The sequence below is a fragment of the Aethalodelphis obliquidens genome, unplaced genomic scaffold (genome assembly GCF_003676395.1).
Source record: "Aethalodelphis obliquidens isolate GAN/ISIS:26980383/991018 unplaced genomic scaffold, ASM367639v1 scaffold13, whole genome shotgun sequence".
Lineage (NCBI taxonomy): Eukaryota > Metazoa > Chordata > Mammalia > Artiodactyla > Delphinidae > Aethalodelphis > Aethalodelphis obliquidens.
In genome coordinates this window covers 33,738,246-33,751,559 of record NW_020837957.1, presented here as the reverse complement: position 1 = coordinate 33,751,559, position 13,314 = coordinate 33,738,246, and the positions used below count along the sequence as shown (strand labels likewise).

General features: G+C 36.8%; 1 protein-coding gene across 7 annotated transcripts in view; it reads right to left on the bottom strand.

Annotated features, from left to right (window-relative positions):
- SNX7 (sorting nexin 7) overlaps positions 1 to 13,314 on the bottom strand; it is a 98,576-nt gene that overhangs the window by 40,175 nt on the left and 45,087 nt on the right. For all 7 annotated transcript variants that reach the window (XM_027114435.1, XM_027114440.1, XM_027114437.1 and 4 more), the window contains one exon: positions 10,724 to 10,810. In XM_027114435.1, coding sequence (XP_026970236.1) covers positions 10,724 to 10,810 — 87 coding nt within the window. The remainder of the gene's footprint in view (positions 1 to 10,723; positions 10,811 to 13,314) is intronic.

Here is a 13,314-nt window from a genome sequence, read left to right as displayed (position 1 = left end):
AGGAGACATCTAACCATTGTCAAGAACATTACAGAACACTGGCAAAATCATTCAGGGGTCTGTGTGTTAGATAATAGTATTGTTTCAATGATAACTGATTGATACTGATAGTTGTATTATGGTTATATAGGAGAATGTCCTTGTTTGTAGGAAACATACACCTTTAAGGGGTCACGAGCATAAGGTTTGCAGTTTACTTTCCAATGGTTCAAGGAAAAAAAAAGATTTTTAAGTTGTACTTGCAACTTTTCTATAGATTTGTCACTTCAAGATTAAAAAAAAAATTTTTAAGCCTATAATATACCAAATCAGAATTCTTCCCTGCTTGAACTCTTCAGTAGCTCCCCACAGCAACTAGGATGGAACCCATGGCCTACATGTTCTCATCTGCTTGCTCAGTCCTCACGCCCCAGCTGCTAACGAAGGGGTACTTCATTCCCTATACTCTAGCTACACCAGATATAACTAAAGCTCCTGGAACACAGTGAAGCTAATTCCCATTTCAGAGCTTTGCACGGATTCTTCTCAGAACACTTGTGCCAGATTTGGGAATGACTGCTGCCTATCAGCACTCAGCTCTCCTCTCAATGTCACCCCCTCAGAAAGGCCTTCTCTTCCCCTCCCGGTGTTCTCCATCACATTACCCTGTTTTATTTTCTTCATAGCACTAAGCACTATCTAAAATTATCAGAGTCATTTATTATTTTTTTCCTTTATTTTCAGTATCCCCCCCCCACCACCACACACACACACTAGACCATAATTTCCTTGGGGATAGGGGCTATGTCAGTCTTGGTCACTGCAGTGTCCCCACCATGAAGTGCTTAGATGGGGAGGGAACTCATAACTCTTGGCTGACTGACAAGCTAGGCCTCAATTTTCTTATCTACAAAAGTGGGAATAAAGTATGCCTAACGTGTAGTATTATTCATTGGATAGTAAACGTAAATTATTAAAACAGTGCCTGGCATACAACAGGTACTATACAGATGCCAACTGTGCTTCAGAAAGGAAAGCACTAGTTTGGGTCTAGAACCTCTTTGAAAGTTGAACGGAGCTTTGATTGGGGCATCTCCCCTTAAGTCTGCTCCGCTATTGACTAAGCTTTAGTAGAGAGAAAAAGTTTACTCTCCCAAACCCAGAAATATAATAAATCAAAATGCAATTACTTTGGTGATATGGCACTGTACTAGAAGAAAAACTACTGGTTCTGTTCTTTGTAGAGATATAATTTTTTTTATTTTTAGAAGTACTATTTAAAAACGATTCATACTTTAAATAATGTTTTATGATACCATTACATGTTTTCCAATATATCAGCCTTTTATACTTTCTTCTTCTAATTTACCAAAATTTTTACTGACACAAGCTCTAGATTTATAAACATTAATTCATCTTCAAAAAAAGTTTCTTCAGAGTAAGCATTATTTCTGCCTGTTCGTGGATAAAGAATACTTAATATGTCTGATTAAGGTCACAAGTTAAGTAAAAGTGAATCAAAGCCCTCTCCAGGCTTCAGACTCCCAGCGTGTTCCTGCTCTAAGCATAATCATATATTTATTGAGTGCCCAGGCAGGGCCAGGAGTGAAAGAGATATGTAAGACAGAGCCTTAGGACACATTTCTTATTAACGAAAAGTCTAAATTAAAAGGAAATTGAATCTATTTTGAGTTTCTATACGGGAAAGCTGTTTAAACTATTATATCTATGGTAGGCAGAGCTCCACAAACCAAACCACAAATCCACAAGGACACTATAAGTAGAATTTCTTAAATCCTGAGAAGAAATGACTGGAATTTTAAACTACCCCTTTTACTTAACCATCTGTTACTTTTTCTGTTGAAGTCAAGACAGTGGGGAAAAAAATGTTCCTAGAGAAAGACACAGAGCTTACAATCTTCCCTTAGAAAATCACCTACACCGATGTTACACTGCCTCTTTTCTTCAGTATTTCATTGTCTCCCCCCTGCCCCTGTCCACCCTCATCCACCACAAACGTACACAGGCCTTATTCATCAGGACTGTAAGTTTATGTGTTCCTTTTTCAAATCAGTAAGGCTTAATATGCAGTAACTTCCCCAAGCAAATTTCACGGGTAAAAATTTTGGAAGTAGTACAATTTTTTTCACCTCACCCGCAAACATCTCCTGACTAATTTTCTGGGTAACAGTTAACACGAGTAATTTGGTGTTCAAGTTTGTGCTCACATCAGATATGCTGGCCTTGGAGGATTCCGAAAGAAATAACTAAAAAACACGTTTTTTGTGTCAAAAATACATTATAAAAAAATGTGTTGATCTTTGAAATTTTTGGAATATTTTACCTCTAGTCATTTATTAATTTGTTCCTTGTTCCATATTAGATTTAAGATGGCTTCCAAAATTATGCTCTACAACTAGTTTAAAGGTATTAAGTGGATAAAGACATTAGCACAAAGGAAAATAAGAATAGGGGAATAACAAGGTAAAGCCAGGGGTGAGTTTGACACATAAAAGACATTTGCCAGATAGAAGTGGATCAGAATTGGGGTTCTCAACAGTCTAGAAACTAACGTAAAGAGTGGTATAAAGAGTGGGATAGGAACAGGTATAAAACCCAAGATGTGTACACGCTGGAAACAAGCTAACGGCTCAGGAGAAATTAAATCCTATTGTTGGTGCTGAGACATAAATGAAACTTTTCTCAGGGGTCCTCATAAAGGAAAACCAGAATGTAGTCTGTGCTGTTGATGCTTATCATAAGGGATTTATGGTTCTCTTCCTTAAAATGTCCCTTATTACAAATCAATGGTACAATACCAAGCATTGTTTAGTTAAAATAATTGTTTAGAGTCCAAAACATAACTTTTTTTTTTTTTTTTTCGGTACGTGGGCCTCTCACTGTTGTGGCCTCTCCCGTTGCGGAGCACAGGCTCCAGACGCGCAGGCTCAGCGGCCATGGCTCACAGGCCCAGCCGCTCCGCAGCATGTGGGATCTTCCCAGCCCAGGGCACGAACCCATGTCCCCTGCATCAGCAGGCGGACTCTCAACCACTGCGCCACCAGGGAAGCCCCAAAACATAACTTTTTAATAGTCAGTATAAATTCATATACATTTTAAATTATCTATTCAATTGCCTAAAGTGACCAGGTGGGGCAAGTGGGAGTGGTCACTAGTCAACTCAAGATAATTGATGCCTCTTTTTTTTTTTTTAACAATGTGAAAGTCTAACAAGCAGGATTACAGTTATCATTTCCAAACCTTAATCTAGAAAAATGAGACATCCAATATATACTTCAAATACAAAATATTTACAATCTAACACTGGTTAGGTACTGCGCTAAGAGTTTTCATAGGCTGATTTAACAACACTCTAAGGAAGATATTACCCACAACTTTTATAGTTGAGGAAACTAAAGCAAGGAGAATGTAAGTAACTTGTCCCAAACTACAAAGGCACACAATACTGTAGCTGAAATTACATGCAACTCTGCAATTGGGTTTAAGACCTTATATTAAATACTTTTCAGATACTGCTCTACTTGCAATGCCATGAGACAAATAACAGAGGGAAAAAGTAGCCTGGTAAAATCCCAAATAAAGACCTCTCCCCACAAAAAAAAATAAATAAAAATAAACACCCCAGGCTCAACAGACTTATTCATAAGGTAGACACGATTTTTTGCTATTTAATCAAATATTATCCTTTACAAGTTTATATAAATAGCAGCACACGGATCTTTTTTCCAACCACCTGAATGAATGATGCCCTGAATAAGAGGTCTGACTGTGACGGTACGGAGGGAGAGGAATGCTAGGCACCGCCTGGATCTTTGTTCTGGGACGAGAGGCTGCTGAGGGCTTTGTTGATTAAGCGTCACTCATTCACCCAGATCCCCACCCAGTGTTGTGTCTACAGCTCCAATACACAGGTACACTGTGTATGTGAGGCACATATTTATTAGCTGTTTACCCAAAATCCATTCCCCGCTCTCCTTCTTACTACATGAAAGAACTCCAGTTTTTTTAGGTATTTGCATCAGAAGGCAGTTTGTAAGCTGATCCAAGTCCATTCTGATGGCCACATTCCCACTCCAAGCAACTGGCTTGATCCATGAACTTTTCAGGACTCTGGCCAATGAGATGTGAGGAAAAGTCTGCTGATACCTTCTAAGATAAACTGATAAAAGGAAACATACAAGAAGAAAGTCCTTTCTCCTTCCACTGGATAGCAGCATGTCCTTCACTGCTGTGTGAGTGTGTGTATTTGTACATGTGTGTATCTGTGTGTGTGAGAAATACATATACATGCAAACAGGCAAAAAAGAAGCAGAGAAATAAAAACAGATACTAGAAAATGAGGCACATAGAAAGGAATAAATTTGTTAAAAAGGGGAGAGGTGAGACAACAAATATCTGAGAAAACGTAGAGCCAACCTCTGCTGCCACCACACAAAAAAGCTATGTCAATATTATCATTTCTTTAAAGCTTAAAGAGAAGGCACTCTTGCTCTATACATCATTTAGTACACTATCAAGAACATTTGAAGATTAATAACCACAATTTGAGGATGGGAGTAAAAAACTGGTTCAAAAATAGCAACTCACACAGAGCAAGGACCAGATTAAATAAATTTGGTATCTGTTTGTATCTTCTGAATGTGGCTATATGCAAATCCAGACTATAATGATCTTATGAAAATGCATTTTTTATTTTTGTTCCCATAAATATACTGTTGAACAGCTATGGCATTATATCTAGATCCAACTCTCAGATTCCATGCACATATTGCTAAATGTCAAATGTATTCATATTCATTTATATTTGAATGCTGCTTTGAGTGGCAAACTATAAATCATCCATTCAAAAATAAAAATACAAATAAAATGGATATGCAGCATTATTTAGCACCACAGATGAACTTTATTTATCTTACAGTTAAACAGTGAAGTGAATAAGCATTTTCAAACAGAAGCTCTGACTCTGAAAACTTATAACTAAACTGCAAAAACTACAAGTTCCTCCAAGTATCTGAGTTTTCCTCAAAATCTGTTATTGTTATACCTTCATCTCCACAGACAGAAAATTCCTTACTTTGAATATCTACTTTATTGAATCTCTTCTTTATCAGAGCATCTAATGCTCAATCTCTCTTAAAATGTTTTATTATCTACAGTTGCCTTAATTATTCTGTATCAAGCTGTTTTTATAAATACCTCATAAATGGAGAGGTGGTTAAAAAATTTGAATGACCCTAAATAAATCAGTTTAGTTCATCTTATTGGTCCAATTATTTACCACCAGCCGAAGCTATATAAATTCTCTTTCCTTCTCCTCACTAGCCATCCCTTCTTAGATTTTTATTGTTGGAATATGCCAAGGCTCAGTCCTATTAAGTCCTGGGACCTCTTTTTTTCATCCTTTAGTGACCTCAACAAATGTCATGGCTTTAAATACAACCTATCTGCTAACAACTCCCACATATATATCTCCGGCTGGATCCCTTCCCTGACCTCTGGATTTTTATGTTCATTTTCATATGTGACTCCCTACTCAACACCTCACTTGGGTATCTGATGGGCACATCAACATTATACATTCAAATCTGATTTCTTCACCTTCTCCATGTTCTTCCCAAACCTGTTCTTCCCAAAGTCTTTGCCATCTCAATGCCAACACTTAACTTCCAGTTGCTCAGTTCAAAAACCTTGGTATAATCCTTGTTCACTCACAATTCATAGTCCACCAAATAGCAAACAGCTCTCTGTCTTCAAAATATCCTCAGAATCTGACCACTCCACACCACTTCTGCCCTGGTCCAAACTATGATGTCTCACTGGGGTTGGAAGAGCTAGTCTCCAGCTCTGGCCTTCTCCCAGTCCATACACAGTCCACATAGACATTATATTTTGTCCTTCCCAAGCAGAGTAATTGATTTAGAACAATTCTGAACATGTCACTCCTCTGTTCAACTGTCGTCTTCCTATCTCGCTGAGACCAAATCTTATAAGGCTCTACATGATCTGACCCCTGGCGACCTCTCCGACCTCATTTCCCACAACTCTTCTGCTTCCTCATTCCATTCCAGCAACACTGGTCTCCTTGCTTTTCGTGAAACATGCAGGCATACTTCCACTTTTCACTTACTGTCCCCACTGCCTGAAATTTCTTCTGCCGGGTATTCGTGTAGTTCAAGACCTCACCTTTTTTGGGTTTTACATAATCACCTTCTCGGTAAGACCTTTCCTAACCCCTAATTTTAAATTGCATTGCTCCCCAACACTACCTCTTCTCCACACTTATCACTATATGACAATACACTATAAATTTCAGTTGTTGCTTACAGTCTCTATCACTAGAATATAAGACTCATGAGGGCCTTTCTTGACCACTGTCTCCTTAGTGCTTAGAATAGCGTCTTTTATATGTTAGGTACCTAAAAACATTTGTTAAAAGGTTTTCGTTGAATACTTCTACCTTAAATGCCATCTCATCATGACATACAGTTGCACATCTCCAATTTTCTTCTTCCTCTTATATGCTATAGTTCAATTTGTAAAGCCACAATCTGCTTTCCTTACAATCTAGAAATGTCAAGGGTCACTAAGAACTTGAAACACGGGCACCCTCATTCTTTAAGTGCTTCAGATTCTATCTTCCACCTACGTCTCTCTCAAATTTCTCTTCTCTGCAACTCCACTACCACCTCTTCAGTTCAGGCTCTCGCTGAATCCACACAGTTCAAAGGAAAAAGCCCATATTCCTCACCCTGACAATTAAGACTCCTTTCCCATCTGACTGCGGCCCATCTTTAGAGCCACATCCTTCAACTCTCCTGTACCCTGCTCTCTACACATCAACCAGGGTTCCTCAGTTTAGCACACTTTTTACTATTTTTCATAATATCCACTCACTAGTCTTCAAGGAACAATTACTTACTCATTCTACAGGACCCATCTCAAGTATTACTTCTGTAAAGCCATCAAAATAACAACAGCTAACAACCACTGAGTGCTTTCTATGATCCAAATAATTGACTTGCATTGTATCATTTGATCCTTAAACAAGCCTATTAGAAAGGTACTAACAATGTCCCCCTTTATACATGATAAAATGAGGCTTAAAAATGTTAGGAAGGGCTTCCCTGGTGGCGCAGTGGTTGAGGGTCCACCTGCCGGTGCAGGGGACACGGGTTCGTGCCCTGGTCCGGGAGGATCCCACGTGCCGCGGAGCGGCTGGGCCCGTGGGCCATGGCCACTGAGCCTGCACGTCCGGAGCCTGTGCTCCGCAATGGGAGAGGCCACAACAGTAAAGGGGTCCGCGTACCACAATAAAAAAAAAAAAAAAGTTAGGAAATGTGCCTTAAGACTTAATAAACAGATAAGCTAAGATTTGATCCCAGGTCTATCCAATTCCAAAGCCTAAATGACAAAACTCTAAATCAACAGCTGAACTGACCTTCAAATGAGTATTCTACAAGTCTTTACTGAGTTTAGGTCACTTCGAAACAACTGACTTTATTGTTGTGAGATAAGAAGTACAAACCACAAACTCTAAGAAGCAGCCACTTTACAGCTACCCAGATAATAAATCAAGGAATTCGCTATAAAACATTATTTTCCTTTGCAGGAAAACACATAATTTTTGTGGGCATGTTTGTATGATAAGAAAAAAGTAATAATAATGTCATAATTGCCAATTTACAGCATATACAAAGTTACAGGCACGGTAAAAGACAAGAGCCTTGTATTTGCATGCCACGTAGCCCACCTGATAAAGATCACCTGATATGTCTAACATGACCTCCGGAATGTTACATCAGTGCTCTACTTCTACCCAATAATTATAACTACACTAGTGTTTGCCCTTCTTGGTAGAGCTTCATTTCACTGACCTTTGCATTATGAGTTGCTTTGCCCAGTTTGCATATAACTTCCCACCCAAAGGTGACTTTGATGGAGCTTCTGAAGGTAGCCCCAGCAGGTCTCCATAGAAATGGCCCCAGGGTTGTCTCCAAAGTGCCCTGCTTGAGTTGCCATGGTAAACAACCAGGCTAGATTGCTCTATTCAGTTCTCTGCCAGGGTCTCCATGGTGACTGCAAAGGAGGGCTCCTTAGAAGGACCTCACAAGGGCACGTTTCCATGGTGACCCTATCCTGCATATTTCTAAGCAACTTCCCTTCAGTTGTTCTGCAACCAATCAGAGCAGGTTCATTTTGAGAGTAACCCTGGAAGGTTGCTCCCAAAGATATCATCGTAACACACAGGTATTTGGAAGTGAGGTCTGTAATCAAATAAACTGCTTGAAAATGTAAATGGTACCATTCACAAATCATTAAATTAGTTCCTATGCATTTTAGGATCTGTTTTTGATGGGTAACAAAAAAATATTTTCTCTGTTTCAAACCTTAATAAAAATTATCTTACAGAATATAATGCAGATAATTAAAGTTTCAAATTTCTCCAATCTTACAACATAGCAGCTAACTAGGTAAAAAATACTTTATAGTGGACATGTCTCACACACACACACACACACACACACACACACACACACACACACAAAATGAAATCCAAAATACAGATGGATCATCAGGTTATAATGAGATATCAAGGAAATTTTTATAGAGCAAAAGACAAAATATTTGCAAGTCAAATGAAAAGAAAAAATGTGTTTTTTAGTTGAGTTGGGAAAGCCTAGCCATATTTGGGCCTAAACTATTTTTTCCTGTGTTTTTGTGGTTGGAACAATCCCAACTACTCTTCCTTTCAATTTAAAATACGAATATAAGCCATTCTGAACAGATGCTTGGTTTTCAAGCCATTTTACTATTCTCCTGAAACTTTAAAATACTGTACTTTTCCTAGTATTTAGTCAAGGGCAATATTTTATCTAATCACAAATTTCAATATCCCACAAATTTAAATATCTTTAGAAATTATTTAACAAATAAAAACATTCTACAGTTACAATGATACAATTATAATTGTTGTACATGTGCTCACCCATCTCTGTTCATTCCAGTTGACTTTTTAAATTAAAAAAAATATATGTACATATATGTGTGTGTATATATATTATATAAATATAATATATATAAATGTGTATATATATTTATCCCTTATTGTATTGAGAAGGTTAATCTTGGATTTCCTCTTTTTTCTCCTCATCTTGAGGTAAAAGCAAGAGCTCCCCCTCGACCACTAGTTCCACTTGTTCTACATTTTCTGTTAGTCTCTCTCACAGATTCCATTCTCCTACTCTGTCCACAGCAGCCCACCACTCCCCACTCACACTCCATGCAGGAGAATAAATTTGAGTTTGAAAAATAAGCATAGTTAAGAAAGGTGAGGATAATTCATAATCACGTTTTAGTGAAATCTCAACATGTTACACAAAGTCTGATTTTGTAGAGACTTATTGCTTCAAATGTTCAATATGTTTTTATGAAGCCAAGCAATCACTGCAAGTTTCATTCATTCACAATATTTATTGAGTGACCACCATGTACCAGGCACTGTTCTCTGGGCTGAGAATACTTCAGGAAACAATTAAAAAATTCCTACCCTCAAGGTATTTAGATTATGGACAGGGAGAGAAAGAGAAAGATAATACAAAGAAAACCAGTAAGAATTTCATCTTTTGTGTTAGAAAATTATTAAAGCTAGAGAGAAAATTAAAGAAGGGAGGAGGGAGGTTAGCTCCCAAGCCAAGTTGGGATGGGCAGCAATAATACTGTGGATTAATGGGGGGCGGGGGGGTTGGGGGCTGGGGGGGTGTTTCAAGGACTCCCCCATTCACCTGACATAAGTGTACTCTAAACCCTTAAATTAAAAATAAAATTAGGAAAGTCTCTTTCATAGAAAATGTAATAAAAGTTAACAAAGTAATGAGTGATTTCTCCAACTTTTATACTTGCTCTCTGAGAGGCAGCATGGTTTGAGGGAGGCAAGTGATACTCTTACCTCCAGTCCTACTTCTGTTTCAAGAACTATATAAATTTGGACAAGTTATTCTACGTTTCAAGCCTCTTCCTCTGTTTTAAAATGATAACAATTCTGATCTGATAGTATCATGACAACATGCAAAGACAAGAAAATATAAATGCTAAACTATTGTGCGTGAAAATATAATGTCTGAAATTTGCTTTAGAGTACTTCAGAAAAAAAAAAAGTGAGAAATAGCCAGGTGAAAAAAACTGGGCAAAATGTTGGGAATTAATGAAGCCCAGTGGTGGGTAAGTGAGTTCATTATATTATTAGATCATTTTTTATGTTTGAAAATTTCCATGAAAAAAGTATTTTAAGAAAAGGATTAAACTTGAAAACGAAGATACCTCCTTTGTAGAGATTTTTACAATAACTAGAAAAATATGTATAGGAACACCAACTTACCTTGTACAAATTTCTTATAAAACTAGTAAAAAGTAGATTTATTTACTGAGTACTTACTAACCTTCTGGAACAATGTTAGGTACTTTTTTCCATACTTTCTGAATTCAAGCACTCTAATTTAAAAAAAAATTAACTTCATACTTTACTCATTGTAAGAAAAAATATAAGACAGAAAGGCAGAAAAGCATCGTAAGCTTACAGACTCACCTGGTACTCAATGTATAATCGATTTTTGGAAGAAATTTTAGTATCATTTACTGAATGCTTAAAAAAAAGCATGTAATGGAGCTAATACAAATTTTAGACAATCAATTCTACGTGATTATAACAAGAAATTTAAAAACTTACCAGATCAGTATCTGCCTTTTTAGAGGTCAAAGCTTCAACTTTGGAATCCAGTTCTGCCTGTATTTGATCTCTTCTTTTCATGACACCCTTCATATTAAAACACAGGAATGAAACAGGTTGTACTTAGTTTTAATAATCTTTGTATAACAAAAATATACATTTGAGAATATAAATACCATCTCTTCCCCAGGCCATCAGTCATCTAGGGGTGTAATGACTTAAAAAAAAAAATAATCTCTAAAAGCTAAACTGATAGCAAGTATTTAAAGGAAACTTTTTCATAATCTTTTATTAGTTTTCCCAATGTACACCTTACTGGTTTAAGTACTTTATGTACAAAAGACATGTTTTAATGGTGCACTCTAGGCAGGTACAGTTCTTCAAAAAGAGCAAAGAACTAAAAAAGTCAATAGGAGCACTGAAAATACGTGCTATGGTGTAAACTGGTTGCAGTTGGGAGGGCACATGGGCTACACATCTGAAAGTATCTACAATCAGCCCTCTTATTGAACTCCAAAGGCATAGTTAATCAAAGTCAATTACAGTGGGGAATCAAAATTGAAGTGTGCATTCACATCTTAAGATTTTATTTTAGCTTAAAATATGTAAGTATTAACCGATTAGCCAAGACTGAGGAGAAAGCATGGCGTCTGCTCTGACTGAGAGGAGTTCCATCTTGTTTTCTTGAATAACCATGATTTCACGTTTCACTTAATACACCCTGGTGAAGGAATTTGAGTGCAGAATTCATCTACATCTTTTATAATGTTTTCTAGTCTTTTTCAATGTCTTTCCCTTGGTGACTCACTTTTCTTCCAAGACAGTCTTCGTAGACACCAAGATTCTTTTTATTTGTACTCATCTTTCACTGGTTTCCATAGTATTAATTAAATAATGAAACTGTAATAATGAACACAAGTGTCCTAAACAGTTCAAGGCAAAAATAAAACTAACTCTGGGTAAGCAAACAGTTCAGCCAGGGAGAGCAGAGTTGCAGGACATACAAGAGAAGGGCCTTAGTGACGTACAGGTCTTTTGGGTATTTTCAGAGGAAGGGAAGAAACTTAACCACAAATCAGTTAAATGGAGCCAGATAAGCTGGCTCTATAGTATTTGAGAGAATATTGAGAGGCATTAAGGATAAAAATCATCCTGAAAATGACTCACCCTGGTTTTGTGCCTGGTGGAATCAATCTTAAAACGTTCAAAAGAGATTAACATTTCTCTTGTTTTCAAAGAAATGAATAGAAAATTCAACTAATTATCACAAATTCTTTTATATTTACTTCAATGTTTAATGGCCATTAATGTCAGGAACCCCTTCCTTTCTCTAACCCAAATGACACATACTATAATTTAGTCCCATTAATTTTATGTATGTTTCCATAAATATGAAATATTGTGCTTCATATAGATAGAAATATTTTAAGTAAGAGGTGACTTCAGAAGACAACTAGTAAAAACTGCACAAATTTAGTCAAGGCATGTATTTTTCATTATTTTAGCTCACATTGAAGAAAATATTCCAATATAAAACAGAAGCACAACTTCAATACAAGTGCTATTGATTATACCCTAGGAACCTACAAAATAATACAATCAAATGAGGACCTATAAAATAATTCAATTCCGGTTGCTATTATAATTTTTCCACACCTTTAATAATACAGGATTTAAATTGCATAATTTCCATCCTGACATAAAGAGCAAAACATCTAATTAAGGGAAAAGAATATAATATTTTTAATGATAAAAATCAGATCTCTTTGAACAGCCACACAAGAGAGATCAATAATGAAGTAAACCAATGGAATGTAGCCAAGGAAATTGATGGAGGCAAGGAGGAAGCACCTCAGCAGTGAAACATTAGAGGACTTTGGGAAGCAGGGAGGGTGTGTTTATGGGAGGATCACAACAAAGTCAAGTAACAGCAGAAATCCGAAATACCTACAAAATATTTAATGATTCTGTGAAAGGAAAACCTAAACATGATAAATACGAAAGAGGCAGATATCATGCTGAAAGGCTAAGAGAACTTTTCTTAACAAGACAAAGTAAAAAAAAAATTTTAATCCTCCCAAATCAAGAGTACATGAATACAGAAACCAGACATGGATTCAAGTCTAAATGGCAGAAAAAATGGACTATAACTGAATGCAAGCTGACTCCTTCCCCCACTGCCACCCTACAACACCAGAAAGCTGAGGGTATCAGTTCAACTGTGCAAGGTATTGTGAGCAGAGAATAATACTGGATGAAAAACATTAGCTTTGCAGATAGCATTGCTAAATCCAAAATATCTGGAAACCTTAACTTGAACTGAGGAGGGTAAATGCAAAACTCTGATGTAAGAGGAATAAAAGCCTTTTCAAATAGTGAAAGAAACATGTTAATTTGAAGGATCTCTTTTCAGAAGCACCCAGAAGACAGAACAAACATCAAGATCCTACTCAAGTACTTTCTACATAATGATACTAAATATATTGCTAAATCAAATGTACCTAGAAGCAAGAAAGCAACTCTTTCATGAAAAGAAATTTCTCAAGTGCTGAAAAATTTTAAAGTAAAATTTTAAAAGGCTGGAAAAACTA